Here is a 15,728-nt window from a genome sequence, read left to right on the forward strand (position 1 = left end):
ACTGATCAACTGGTAATTTTTTGTTATCTCATTGTTAGTAAATAGTAACATGTACGATGTCAGTTCATTGTAATAAAAAATATACTTACCAAAAATGGCAAACTGTTGATCCATTATTAACTGTGGTATACCAATTTTCGTGGAATAGAGTGAACCAAGAAATTAAATGTTCAACAATGAACAAATCTTAAGGCTTCTGTGCAGAATTGGCTAAAACCATGAATTAAAATATCTAAGAAAATCGGTACCCAAGAAAATAAATGAATCCACAGTACAGTCAATTGTATAACAGATAAGGTAGGATGATATCCTTTATTTAACATTGATATCTCATTAAATTGATCAACTGGAATGGTAAATTTATGGGAAAATACACACAAAAAATACTCTACCTTAAATTATAATCACCTTTCAGAAGCTTATGCTCCATAAAATTGAAAAGGTCCTGCTAACAAGAATTGAAAGCGAAACCTTATTTAAACTGAAAACCTTACTGAATTGAATTCTTGAACCATAACAATGAGTGAATAATCTTTGATGATTGTAACTGTGTAAAACAAGCAGCTATTTAAAATTAATAACAGTCTTACATTTTACAGTTAGCTTGAATTTAAGGATGCCTATGAAAGAGAGGTGTGTGATTCTAAAGGGACATTAAAAAGTTGATTTTTGTTTTGTAATTTTAGGTTATAAAAACTTTCTGGAAAATGAAAAAAAGGAATATAAATTCATGTTTTATCTTGACTTTGTTTTTAGGAAGAAACAGTTACCATACATCCAGTATTATCAACAGGGACTAAAATATGGCATTTAAGGGAAGAGAGCCAATTTTATCCAAAGATAAACTTTTATAATGAAATTAAAGTTATTCCTGATAATGCAGCTGTTATGCTATGTTTTGGTGAAATCGATTGCAGAGAAGCCTTGTTACTATGTGTTGAGAAAGCTAAATATGATGTGAGTACTTAATATATCTTTTTAAACTTTTATTTTTTTTAGAGGACCTCCATCTGGATTCATTAGGTAGTAGGATCATCCATATATATTGGTGTATCAATAATCCAAACTTAAATAACAAGAAAAATAAAAAATAAAATGCTCAAAAGTCAAAATGTTCCCTAATGCTTCAGATGGTATTGTAATCTTTGATATGAAGGTCAAGGTGACATACTTGTTAAGAGGTATTATACAATTGCATCTTTATCAGAAGTTTGGTTGACTTGCTTGCAAACTTCGTCGGAATGCTTGCTTAAAATTTCTGGCTCTTTTTTACAGGTTTACTAGATTTGATTGGTTGATTGAATTATCATATTCTGACCACTTAATTAATAATCTCCCGTATTGTGAAGAAAAAAAAATGGCACACAATTTCTAATGTTATATATAAATGTTGCCATATGCAGATTTTTTATTCTGAAAAGTCTTAGCGTACTGTTAAGTCTGAAGAATTTCAGAGTTACCAGTTAAATGTAGAATGTTTGTAAAATATTAAAAAAATGACATTGAGTGCTTCATTGACAGCTCTTTTTTTGTTTAGCATTTTTAAAACTGTCAAACATTTGTTGTTGTACATAATTAAAGTTATTAACACTGAATATTAATTTTTATATTTATAGAGTATAGAAGAGGCTATTGATAAAGTTATAGATATATATATAGAAGTTATCAAAGATTTATACAAGAAATATAATTGGAACATCTATATACACCCTGTAATGCCAGTATTGGATATCACAAGGTATTTCACCTGCCTTTCAAATCATATCTTCTAATACATTCGAAGATTCCAATATCAAATGATGTGTATGCTACAAACTTTGTGTGTGCTTGCTAACAATGTATTCCCCCTTTTTTCTTTTATTTTTAGCTTAATTCGTTTTTAAAAGTTTTTATGAAAGAGTTTTTTTGCAGGTTGATAATGTGAATGTTTCATTTTGTGAGACATTTTAGTGTTCACAAATAAGAAAATATGAAATGTTAGTCAAAATTAGGCACAGGTGTGGTACTACAAGAAGATAACAGTTATACATAAACAATAACGTAATTGCACATTTGCAAGCAAGACTCACAATAAATACATTTAAGTGATATACAATAGAATTGAAATATACCATATTTGGTTGATTTGTTTGCTAAGTACTTATAGACCTCTTATTTATGTCTCTCTTCAAGACCAAAAGGGTTTAACATGCAGGACACTCATGTTACTTTTCCTGGTTTGTTTCTGGAATCCTCTTTCCCAAATTTCAAAAATATAGGTTTACTGAATTTTGGGGTTTGAAGTGGTATAAATGTAACATGATATTTATATTACATCTGTATTTGAATGAATAGTTTAGATCTAAAAGAAAATCATTCAAGAGAGCTTCTTGGAAAATCTGTATATTCTTTCTCTCTGATTTTAGATCGCTTGTAATGCAGTTTAATTTAAGACTTAAAAAAAGAATAAAGAAAGAGTCGACAATAAAGTGGCTACAATTTGTGGATGAGTTATTATATACTAATGAAGATAACAGCTTAGTTTTAAAAGACTGCTATAGTGAGTATATGCTAAAAAAAAGAAAAAAAGATATGGACAGATGTTGGGGGAAAAAATCAAAATAAAAAAAAAAATCAGCAGAGCAAAAAAATGTCAAACAACCACAAGTCACTACCAGGTCTTAATGAAATTTAAGAAATCAATTGTCATTATCAATCATCTTAAAAAACAGTTTTTTTTCTCTTTTGATTTCTTTTAACATTTTATTATCAAGGGTCTTTATGATTTACAATAAAGTATAATTTTTTTTCGTAATTGAAAGCTGTACAGTGACTTCTATTGTTTACATCTTGATCCTTTGATCTTAAGGGACAGTTTTCTCATTGACAATCATACCACATCACCAAAAAAATATCCTACCAGGAAATAATTAGCAGGAAACTATAAGAAGAATTATATCACATATATGTTATAGTTGTACAGTCTAAAGGAAATTTGATTTAATTTTGGAAAGGTATGCCTAGAGAAGTGATTTGTAAGTGCTGGTGCAGTTATGTTCAATAAAGTATTAAATATCACTGCAAATATGAGCATATTGTTAAAACTTCATATTAAATATGTAGCATATTTACCTGACGGTATCGGGATATAGGTGTTTAGTCGGATCTTAACATGTACTTGTGATTTGTTTACAAACTGGTATTGATAAAAATAAACAAAAAAATGTTGAAATGTTCAGGACTTAATTAAATCTGTATTTGGATAAAATGATGCAAGCATACGATTTGTATTGCGCCTTACACTTTGAGAAGCAAATAATCTTTAACTACTTTATTAAAATATTGTGTAAAAACGTTAATTATGAGCTATGAAAGTCAAGTGGCTTGAGCATTTTTCTGAGTAAGTTTTAAAAAATTTCAAAGAAATATTTTTTACAGTGGGTTAGCTTTCATTAGTCTTCACTATCCTGTAGATTAACAACTTTTGATTATATTTATAATTCAGAATCTTCATTGAAGGTGGAGCACGAATGCACAGTTAATTAATTACATTGATGTGCCATTTGTATGCAAGAATGACATTCCTTTGTATTACATGCCGATTCGAAAAAAAGTTATGCGAGTATTGTCTCCCTTTAACAGGTTCATTATTTTATAATTAAGTATATGTTTCTGATTTAATTTTGAATAATTACAAAATATATTAGTTCAATATATTTCAGTTTTTTTTATTGGTGTATCAAAGACATTGATGAACGAATATAATTTCATAAATTTGAAATGTTTAAAATGATTACATATAAAGAACCATTCATCATTTTTGAAAAAGACTATAAATGAAAGCGGAATTATTTATCTCCTTCATGATAGATTGATTGGGAAATGAACCAGAGTTATCTAATATTAATCACAGAGAGGGACTAGCAAGCAATTTTTAATTGTAGCTTATTTAACATTAAAACAATTTTCCACTATAAACAAATGTTACTTTATACAAATGTAAGGACTTTGTTAGCTAAATCTACAAATTTTATTAGATATTATGAATTTTTATTAAAATAGATTAACATGCTAAAATATGAATAGGATTGTTTAAATAATGATTAAAATTGGATGGTTTGAGTGCTCTTAACCACCTTGGTTATTGTGTGGTAGCATGCTAACCTCAAGAATGGGCAGTTTGTTGGTTTGAATCCCGGCAAGTATAATCAAAGACATACACATTGGTATTTGCTGCTTCCCTGCTAAGCACATGGGATTTAGGAGTTAAAGCAAAGACTGGTCAACTAGCAGTCAGAATAATGTGACTGGGTTAGGTGGCATGATTTCCTGTGAACTATTATCTTGTTAACTTTCACATTAAAAATCCTACTCCACATGTGGTCAAAATACAAATAGGGTATATTCTATGACTCTATACAAAACTACTGAAAATTCATCATTAGGAATTTTTTGTTCATTCATAATAGATATAGCCCTATAGGTAATTTGATACATATTTTTTCTCTTTTTTTTTTTAGAATTTGATGGAACTCATGTTCATCCAAGATATACAGCTTTACTGGAAACATCCTTAAGAACTTGTACAGATTTGTGATGTTAGCTTTTGAAGGCATTGTGTCTCTCTCTCTTCATACTATTGACTTGTTGTTTAAGATTATTTTTAACAAGTTTAGCAGGTCTACAATATATTCTTATCAAACCTAACAATTCTTGTATATTTTTTAATGAAATAATCTTAAGTTCAGTATAGGTTTATGATTTTTTTGAATTTTTATATTTTATGTTCTTTTTAGATTTTTCCTATCCTTTAGTATCACCAAATCTTCAGTCCTGTTTTTCATTGCTATATCTGCAGGAAGTTTTTAAATGGTTCTAGATTGATTGATTGTTACTTGCTTAACATCCTGTGGCAAATATTACATACATATAAAAAAAGGAAGGTGTGGTACAGGGACTAAACTTAACGCTCGCTCAGTCGCCCATGGCGACCAGATTTTCGGCTGGGCGAATATATTTAGTCATCCTGATCGCCCAGCTGGCAACTGTTAAAAATTTGAAGTAAATCCCATTTGTATCCTTTCCCCCGCGATATTAACAAAGACTGTTCCCAAAAGGAAACCTGTTTTGTCTTTTCAAAGCGATATAGTAATATAAAATATTTCCGAAAACCAGTAGGTTCTCTCTAATAACATAAACCCAGTCGCGAAAGGGATGTTTTCTAATTGTCCTGGGAGTCATTACAAGCCTGTATTAGACGGTAACTTGTCCCTGAATCGCTATTTACAAAAAATACTTAATGTAAAAACGAAACGCAAAGTCTCGTAAATAAATATCCCAATATTAAGTTTAATATCCAATCTTCAATTTAAACTTATTGCAAAATATATTTTGATCAACACTATTAGAGGATGGCTTGGATTGAAATAGTATTTATTTAAAAAAAAAAACCAGCCATATAATCCTCTCCCATCTCACCTGTTTTATTTATAAAACTCCTTACTTAGGAGCACTAGCACCCTTCTGCCCTGAGATTCAAGCTGGAACACTGTTAGTAAGCATATAAAAAGTTATTTTCAGTTTTATTTTCATTTAGTCTTTTTGTATAAAGATTGGTTGGGCTCCTAAAATTTCAACTGGGCCCCTGAAAAAAATATCTTAGGGGCCCAGCTGGCCCTTGGACAAAAACAGTTAAGTTTAGTCCCTGTGGTATCATTGCCAATGAGACAACTCTCCACAAGAGACCAAATGACACAGAAATTAACAACTATAAGTCACCGTACAGCCTTCAACAACAAGCAAAGCTCACTGCATAGTCAGCTATAAAAGGCCCTGAAATGACAATGCAAGGCAATTCAAAGGAGAAAAATTAATGGCCTAATTTATGTACAAAACAAGAATGTGTCCATAGTACACGGATGCACCACTCGCACTATCATTTTCTATGTTCAGTGGACGGTGAAAATTGGGGTTAAACCTTTAATTTGAAATTAAAATTAGAAAAATCATATAATAGGGAACATGTGTACTAAGTTTCAAGTTGATGTAACTTTAACTTCATCAAAAACTACCTTGACCAAAAACTTTAACCTGAACTTTGCACTATCATTTTCTATGTTCAGTGGACCACGAAATTGGGGTCAAAACTATAATTTGGCATTAAAATTAGAAAGATCATATCATGGGGAACATGTGTACTAAGTTTCAAGTTGATTGGACTTCAACTTCTTCAAAAACTACCTTGACCAAAAACTTTAACCTGAAGCGAACGGACGCACAGACGGACGCACAGACGGATGCACAGACAGACGGACGAACGAACGGAGGCACAGACCAGAAAATATAATGCCCCTCTACTATCGTAGGTTGGGCATAAAAATAATGAAAAACAAATATGTAACACATAAACAAGCGAATATACATACTGAACGCTGGTTAATCATGTTAGTGGTATCCATCCTCCCCTAACCTGGGACAGTGGTGTAACAGTACAACACAAGACCGAACTATAAAAATCAGTTGAAAAATGCTTAACTCATCAGATGGATAAAAGTACAAATACAAGTGGACGTGGCAGGGTACTTGTATATCCCAGCAACAAAAAGACACTAAGTTCAGATCTGAGAGTACTGGCAGTAACTGAAAGCTAGTTCAAAGCCATTAAAAACTAACCAACATATTCATGCTGGAAATTAGGACTACCACTCGAAAATGAGGGCAAATTGGATTAGGGATAATATTGGTATTCAGTGTTTTCTTTACTGGTCATAATAAACTGTACGCTATATTGAAATCAATTGTCAGATATCTTAAATCATATAATGTGGCAGGGATGCAATGTAAGGATTATTGCAGCCTCACATAAAAGTAGGTAACTGTTTACCTACCATCTATCTTTTTTGGCAGCATAGAACACATTGATGCCCATAGATGGCAGGTATTACCTTGTATAGAAATGAACTATAGATTCATTTCTTAGCCTACAGAAATAGACCGCTTAGAAACAGCAAAAGGAAACATAAAGTGCCTTTTTACTATTCATTTACCAGTACATGTATATAAAAAGTAAAATCACAAAAATAGAGGAAAATCACATCGGAAAGTCCCTAATCACATGGCAAATGTGTCCTTTTGCAATTAAGTTCATGCGCTAAAGTGTCCTTGTTATAACCTCTGCTTTAAAATGCTATGGGAATATACAAGAATCACAATGTTTGTCTATACCAGTAAAGTCTACTAGAATTTTTATGCCCCACCTACGATAGTAGAGGGGCATTATGTTTTCTGGTCTGTGCGTCCGTTCGTTCGTCCGTCTGTCCGTCCGTCCGTCTGTCCCGCTTCAGGTTAAAGTTTTTGGTCAAGGTAGTTTTTGATGAAGCTGAAGTCCAATCAACTTGAAACTTAGTACATATGTTCCTTATGATATGATCTTTCTAATTTTAAAGCCAAATTAAACTTTTGACCCAAATTTCACGGTCCACTGAACATAGAAAATGAAAGTGCATGTTTCAGGTTAAAGTTTTTCAGGTTAAAGTTTTTGGTCAAGGTAGTTTTTGATGAAGTTGAAGTCCAATCAACTTGAAACTTAGTACACATGTCCCTTATGCTATGATCTTTCTAATTTTAAAGCCAAATTAAACTTTTGACCCCAATTTCACGGTCCACTGAACATAGAAAATGAAAGTGCATGTTTCAGGTTAAAGTTTTTCAGGTTAAAGTTTTTGGTCAAGGTAGTTTTTGATGAAGTTGAAGTCCAATCAACTTGAAACTTAGTAAACATGTTCCTTATGATATGATCTTTCTAATTTTAAAGCCACATTAAACTTTTGACCCCAATTTCACGGTCCACTAAACATAGAAAATGAAAGTGCATGTTTCAGGTTAAAGTTTTTCAGGTTAAAGTTTTTGGTCAAGGTAGTTTTTGATGAAGTTGAAGTCCAATCAACTTGAAACTTAGTACACATGTTTCCTATGACATTATCTTTCTAATTTTAATGCCTAATTATATTTTTTATCCAATTTCATGGTCCATTGAACATGGAAAATGATAGTACGAGTGGGGCATCCGTGTACTTTGGACACATTCTTGTTTTAATCCATTCAAGCATATTAATGATAATTGGTATTATTGTTGTAAAACACCAAAAAGTGTGTCTAGAATAAATGTTTTAATGTATCTGCAAGTACAATGTCACAAACAGTTTCAAATGTAAAAAAGAGTGTCACATGCCTAGGTTTCAGAATTCAGATAGTTAGTCATCTTCAATCATATAGCTGCATACAAGGACACAAGTATAGCAGCCAGGCATTCCCATAAAAACAATTAACTTACCAATAATTTAATTCTCACATAGACTTATAAAATATAAGACATATATTATAAAGAACTGAAAATCAAATACTATTAACTTAGTAGCCTATTGTAATTCACTCAGAACTACTTTTTTTGTTTCTTAATTTTTTCAAGGTTGGGGGAAATTTTGACTGCCTCTTGAAAATGTGAGTTAAGTGGATAAGGGACAAATTTTGCCCCAAAGAGTTGTTGAAAGGGGTCTAAACTTGCAGAGAGTGTGACTCTTACTGTGCATGAGACATCAGATTAAACGTTGTTATTCTGACACATATTTTTTCCAAGTCACTCTTTGGGGTAAATGAAGTTAGGTATGTGTATCGATGCATCTAGGGAGTAGCTGTATTCCATAAAAAGAACACTAAATTGGAAGTCCATGTTTTATACTTATATTGATCGAATGATATGTTATAATGAACTCAATACTTAGATAGTTTCAATCATATAATGTGGTGGGGATGCATTGCGACGATTATAACACCATCCCATAACAGTCGGTCAGTTTTTACCTGCTTTTTGTTTTTGGCTGAATTATCCTGATTATCAGAGTTCTAACAACAGGTTATTGAGACGAGTCTTGATGTTAAAATATTCTACCCACAAAAAGGTGATTTATTACATGTTTCTTATTACAAAGAAAACAGTGACGTTTTAACCAATCAAATTCTTTATAGCCATTTGATACATACAGAATATCCTGTGCATTATTTATTGGTTTTGACTCTAAACTGTTGTGAACTGGTATCTTAATTTAAATCAATGATCTGTGATAATTTTCTTGGTTAAAATTTGTGATCAACAGATTATCACCAACGGTAAACAAGTACATCAGAAACTAACTAAAGGGTATAATTAGTGTTCAAGATTGAACATTTTCAAAGGGTGCAGCATAGAACACATTGACGCCAGCAAATGATAGTTATTTACTTGTTGCAACGCTTATAATAAATAAAATCGAATTATAGATTACCTCTTTACATTTAGCTTACAGAAATACCTTGTTGAGAAACAGTAAGAAACATGAAGTGACCTTTTACTATTCCTTTACTAAAGTGTCAGTTTGCAATTCAGTTGATGTCAGTGTTATACCTCATGCAATGAAATTCCGTGAGGATAGAAAGGATTCACTATATATGTTTTTGCCAGTGAAGTCTTGTTAACAGTTTTTGGATCCCTTGAAAAATATTAATGATATTAGGTATTATTGTTGCACAACACCAAAAAGTATATCACAAATAAATGTTTGAAGATATGTCTGCAAGTTCAAGGTCACAGACAGTATCAAATATATAAAGTTATGTCATGCACCAAGATCTCAAAATTCAGTTTTATCTCAGAGACATATAAATTGTATTTCATGTCTATGGGCATATTGCAGCATCCCAAAATGAAAAGTTACTTTTCAATTAATTTCTGAAATAAAAATACAGAATTTGATAAAATGTTGAAGATACTAAGATGTGCAAGTCGACAGGCATCTTCGCTAGCCAAGGGTTACGATCCACTCCCGCTCTCTTCACCCTTGGCGGATTGAGCCAACATCTGTGAAAACAATGTTGCGCCATCTGTCGGAAGATTTAAGTCACGCCCATTCCGAATACATTATTCTTGACCAATGGTAGCACTTGAACTCTTCAATTTGGAGGTAAAATCACGGTAGTGTCTAGATTCTACACACTTGATAAAGCCGGAAACGAAAATATACGCCAACATTCATGCATTTGTGCATGAAACATACACAGGAACTTCTATAAGTTGATTAAAAACATTCAAGTTGTCACTAAATATAGTCGTATGTTTAGGGATGTAAAGACTTGTTGCACAATAAACACGTGGCAATTGTTTACAAACACTTTCTACATTTACACGTGATCATGTTAAAGGCGCTTTTTGATTGGATGCAGCGAGTTTCGACTGCAACCAATAAAAATCCTTACCCTGTGTCTCCGAAATTTTATCTCAATCCGCCAAGGGTGAAGAGAGCGGGAGTGGATCGTAACCCTTGGCTAGCGAAGATGGTCGACAGGAAGTTCCGATACATTTTGACAGGGCTATTCCTCTGAAACCCCTCAACATAATTTCATGAAACTTTGTTGTGACAATGAAGACAAAATATATAGATGTGAATAACCACACAAAATGTTAATCTGTTAACTTTTTGCAGGAGCTACGATTCTTTGAACTTGGGCATCTGGTAAGATTTTGTTTGCCCAGTGACAATGTGATGTTTGGGGAATTTGAGCATGCTCATAAAGGTTTTTTTTATTTAAAAAAGAATCAATTTAATGTTGTTGTCTTGGAAAAAGGGTAAATATATTTTTGTGGTGAATAGCTCCTCCGCTCGTAATTTTTTTTAATAGTTACAAACACATGTTTAGCTTTTCCCTCTGTCCAGGAAGTGGAACAGTACAGTATGACGATGTATGAATACCTTTGTACAGGGACAATCTATACTAGAATATACTGTCCCTGCTTTGTAAAACCAAAGTTTTTAACATTACATCCATAACAGTTGATTATTTCCCCCTTGTATGGTCATTCATCCCCGCATCAGTCAAAAGCAGGCCACACAGTTTCTTTGGAAACTTGTCTCTTCAGTGACTTGTGTTTTGGGTCCCCCAAAGTACATACTATCAAAATTAACCAACATTTCCTGAAAGTAAATTGTCAATACATAAATAAAAACAAATTAAAAGATGACATTGTACCAATTATATTGTTATTTCAATCCATGTACATCAACATACCGAAATAAGCTGTAAAGCAATCCAGCATAAGTATCACATGTTCTGAGCTCGCATTGCTTAAAAAACTAAAGTAAAATGTAAAACCGTAAAAAAAATACCGAACTCCAAGGAAAATTCATAATGGAAAGATCTACACCAAATGGCAATGTCTAAAGCTCAAACACATCAAACGCATGGAAAACAACTGTCATATTCCTGACCCCTTTGCGAATAAACTACCCCCGTTCTCCTTTCTCCCATTAGAATAAAACATCTCCTTTTGAGATATTTTTTTCTTGAAATATTAGAAAAAAATTTAAAAGGAGAGATATTTTATTTTTTCTCCTTTCTCTAACTTTTTCTCCTTTCTCCCAGCCTTCCTCTCCTTTCTCCTACCCCCTTTCTCCTTTCTCCCACCCCCTTTCTCCTTTCTCCTACCCCCTTTCTCCTACCCCCTTTCTCCCTGTCTCCCTTACCCCTGTCCTCCCCCTCCACTATGTGACCTTTCTTATTTTAGGAATTTTGTTTTGGTATTGACAGGTGCCCGTCATGTGACACACATTTTTTTGACGTCATTTTACGTCCTTGACATTTTTGTTTTGTTTTTCTAACGTGTACATGTTGACGTTGTTTTAGTGTAATTGCATTAAAAACCGCATGTAAATGATTTTTATATTTCGCTAGTTTATTATCTTTGGAATGTATATATTCTTCTTTAATTATGGTAAGTCTATTCAACTTTGCAAAGGTTTATGATGGCAAATTGAAGTGAATTTGGAATTTTTGCCTGTGTTTTTATGTACATAGTATGTGCAAATATTTAACCAGATATATATCTGGCAAACAGGATTTTCTGGTAAATTTTAACTCTGAAAGGTGTGGAATATAGTTTTAATTATTTTGAATAATATTAACTTATGAAAAAAGCACCTATAAAAGCCGAAATCTCATCCCGGGTGGTATCACTCCAGAGTGGGTCGGGGCCATTTTGAGCTGCATATTGATTTGTTTGGCTCACAATTTTCTCAAGCATATTATCGTCGAAGAAAAGCTTGAAATACTCAAGCTCACTGGCATTAGGGTTCAGATTGTGTGATGGACCAGTGATCTGAATAAAGGGGTCTATGTCAAGTTCTTCGTATGTTTCTCTCCAAACAAGTTCTGCATTTTCGGGAGCTGCATCGTCCTCGTCATTGGCCTCTTCATCTGATACCACGGGTGTATTGTCAGGGGAACCATGATCGACTTCAGCATTATAATTCTCCAGCCATTCATCCCCACTTGATAATTCATTGTCGTCACTGCCCTCATCAGAGTATAAGCTGTTTTGCTCAGACATGTCAGCGTCAGTGAAAAACGGCGGACATTTTGTTTCCGAAATATCTGCTACAGCTGTCGTCTGCTCCAAAAATATCGTACACTGAACGTTTTTCGATCATAAAATTTTATTAAAAACAAAGGGGAAGTTTTCAGCAACTCGTTTCTTTTTACAATTTCATTATTTTCGCCTTTAAATTAGAGTAATACCGATTTTACTGTGATGTGTAGAAATGTGTAATTGCGGGGCAAAGGGGTATGTGTAAAAATGTGTAATCGCGTGGGAAAGGGGTATGTGTAAAATGTGTAGTTGCGTGGCAAGGTATTAAATACTTAACTGCCATACTCCTGACTTGATACAGGCATTTTCAAATGTAGAAAATGGTGGATTGAACCTGGTTTTATAGCGCTAAACCTCTCACTTGTATGAAAGTCGCATGACATTCCGTTATATTTACAACGATGCGTTACAGACATAATAGGTAAACTAGTCAAAATATGGGTACAGCAGTCATCACTGGGATACAATCTCATTTAATCATTTACAAAAAGCACAAAAGCATCTTAAAGCATGAAGTATAAGATTTTTATGAAAAGATAAATTTTCCCTGTTTGTTCAAATCAAAAGTATTGATTTTAAATTTTCTGAACATCGGTAATTAGTTATCTAAGGCTTATAATTTGATACGCCAGACGCGTATTTTTATGCGACTATATCATACAAGTGAGAGGTTTTGCTAGCTATAAAACCAGATTTAATCCACCATTTTTCACATAAGAAAATACCTGTACCAGGAGTATTGATTAAAACCCCCAATTAAAATAATTCTCTGTTAAATTATATATAATATTTGGTACCAAATATAATTATACCAAATATACAATGTAAATAAACAGAGAATTATTTAAATTTGGGTTTTATTTCTTTCTCTCAATCGATTTATGAGTTTTAACAGCGGCAAAGTACTGTTGTCCTTATTTAATATTCATTAGCATACATAGATTTGACCTTACATGCATGGTCACATATATTCATGTACATACGGTTTTTTTTTATTTGACACGAGCTTGTTTTATATTTGAACATATACTTCTAATATAAAGTTAATTACAATTATAGTTAATGTTGTTCTATTGAGAAATCCTTATGTCTGCAAAGAAATATATATATTGATATTCGTTGATCTAGTCTGTTAGAGGATACTTTGAGAATGATTTTGGATGTACATACACAAAATATCCTGGTATCTTTTTGCAATTTAGTTCGGGAATTTCTGTTTTAAATTTTCCTCGGAGTTCGGTATTTTTGTTTATTTGACTTTTTTATGTTTAAGGTATCCTTTCATTTACAGATGGCATTATGCTGACCCTTAAATTTCTTTATTAATCATACTGAAAGAGATTTACTGATCACACATTTGTTAGTTTGGATCAAAGGGCACTCATAGCGTAATGTATCCTCTAAACTGGTCTGCTTTGAATGGAATTTTGAAATCAAAGATGAAAGAAGCCAGTGGAAGGCATGTCCACAAAACACTATAATATCAATAAATTATAGAGTACCATCAAATTACTTGCAATTTGAATATCTTAAAATTGTGTACGTTCTTTTTACTTTGTACTGTATCAAGGTTATTTTTCTATTATTCGAATTTTGAAATTATAGGAAAAATAAAAATAATAGTAAAATGAGTTTAATTAAGATTTAACCAAAAGATCTTTTCGTTACAATGCCAATGGCATATATTACCTAAAATTTACCACGTGCAGTGACCATTCGCTCACTATAAAAATCGGTTAAGACCAACCACAGTTTACAACTATCATGTCTTGGTTCCTTGCCATAAGTTTTGTGTATTTTGTAGCTGTAACTAGTTGAATTCTTTATATGAATATTAAGAGACACATGTCTGCTTCAACATGAAACTTTTTTTATTTCAGTAGGGGGTCTCCTTGGCATAATTTTACGAGGGTGAATTTTCATGGAACATTCCAGAACATCCATGTTAAATTTATTCTAGAGCCATTAAATGGTATATGATGGTATATGATTGTGGAGAGAACAATTTGCAGCAGCAGTTTGACTTTGGAATTTTCAAAATGGCCGCCGTTACCATGGAAACATCAAAAATATGAAAAACTTCCAAATGCTTCAATTAATAAAACTTATAACAAATGTTGCCTAGCTTATTTAGACCTGACTTTTGAAGTTGGAATTTCCAAAATGGCCACCATTACCATGGAAACATCAAAATATGAAAAACTTCAAAATGCTTCAAATTTAATGAAACTTAAAACAAATGTTGCCTAGCTTATCTAGACCTGACTTTTGAAATTGGAATTTCCAAAATGGCCGCCGTTACCATGGAAACCGCAAAAATTTGAAAAACTTAAAAATGCTTAGAAATTAATGAAACTTAAAACTAATGTTGCCTAATATATGGAGACATGATTTTTCACATTGGAATTTCCAAAATGGCAGCTGTAACCATGACAACTGCAAAAAATGACAAAAATGCAAAATGCTTTTAATAGAATGAAACATAGAAAACGCAGAACAATGATTTGGGGGCCGTTTTGGTGACTTTTGTGTTAGCATCCTAACACAGGATTACTTGTTTATGATATGTTTTCATGCTCGCATGTTAGCAGGCCCCTAACTACTTTATTTTGCGTATATTGTTTGGAACGGTATTGTTTATAATTGCTTTGATTGTTTATAATTTTAAAAATAAATCTTCCATCATGGGTTTTTAATGCTCTTCAACTTAGTACTTTATTTGGACTTTTTATCTTTTTTGATCGAGCGTTACTGAAGTGTATTTAAAGACTAAACGCACGTCTTGCATGCACAATTTTAATATGGTATCTATGATGAGTTAACTTACAACCACTGTTCGATGCCGTTTTTGAATAATTATAAATCAGCTGATTACAAAACATTCGAAATTTATCGAAATACTTATTAAAAATCTAAACCAGAAATAGATAACGGTAGCAGTATTTGGCAAAGCCATTTGGGAATGTTGGGTCATTAATGATTTACAACCTCGTACTTTTATTGACATGTTTTACTTTTTTTTTATTCGAGCGTTACTGATAAGTCTTTTAGAGACGAAACGCGGTAATGTCGTACATAATTTTAATCCTGTTATCTATGATGCGTTAATATACATAAAAATCTATTTGAAATAAAGAGGTTTGTGTTGCTTAGTCTTGAGTTTTTCTATGTTATGTTTTTTGTTTGTATATTCTTTTTCGTTTTAAGCCATGGCGATGTCAGTTTACCTTCGGTTTATGAGATTGATTGTCCCTCTGGTATCTTTCGGCCCTCCTTTAAGGTTATGTTACATAAT

The 15,728-nt window shown here is 32.5% G+C and overlaps 1 protein-coding gene across 3 annotated transcripts in view; it reads left to right on the forward strand.

Moving 5' to 3' along the window:
• The window catches only part of LOC143064197 (uncharacterized), a 30,601-nt gene extending 25,856 nt beyond the window's left edge, over positions 1–4,745 (forward strand). For 2 of the 3 annotated variants that reach the window (XM_076236849.1, XM_076236850.1), the window contains 4 exons: positions 757–957; positions 1,617–1,738; positions 2,406–2,539; positions 4,500–4,745. In XM_076236849.1, the coding sequence (XP_076092964.1) occupies positions 757–957; positions 1,617–1,738; positions 2,406–2,539; positions 4,500–4,576 (534 nt within the window). In that variant the 3' untranslated portion in view covers positions 4,577–4,745. Of the gene's footprint in view, positions 1–756; positions 958–1,616; positions 1,739–2,405; positions 2,540–3,484; positions 3,622–4,499 lie in introns of all 3 variants that reach the window. The other variant, XM_076236851.1, reaches the window with a different exon arrangement.
• Positions 4,746–15,728: the final 10,983 nt, after the last annotated feature.

The sequence above is a fragment of the Mytilus galloprovincialis genome, chromosome 2 (genome assembly GCF_965363235.1).
Source record: "Mytilus galloprovincialis chromosome 2, xbMytGall1.hap1.1, whole genome shotgun sequence".
Classification (NCBI taxonomy): domain Eukaryota; kingdom Metazoa; phylum Mollusca; class Bivalvia; order Mytilida; family Mytilidae; genus Mytilus; species Mytilus galloprovincialis.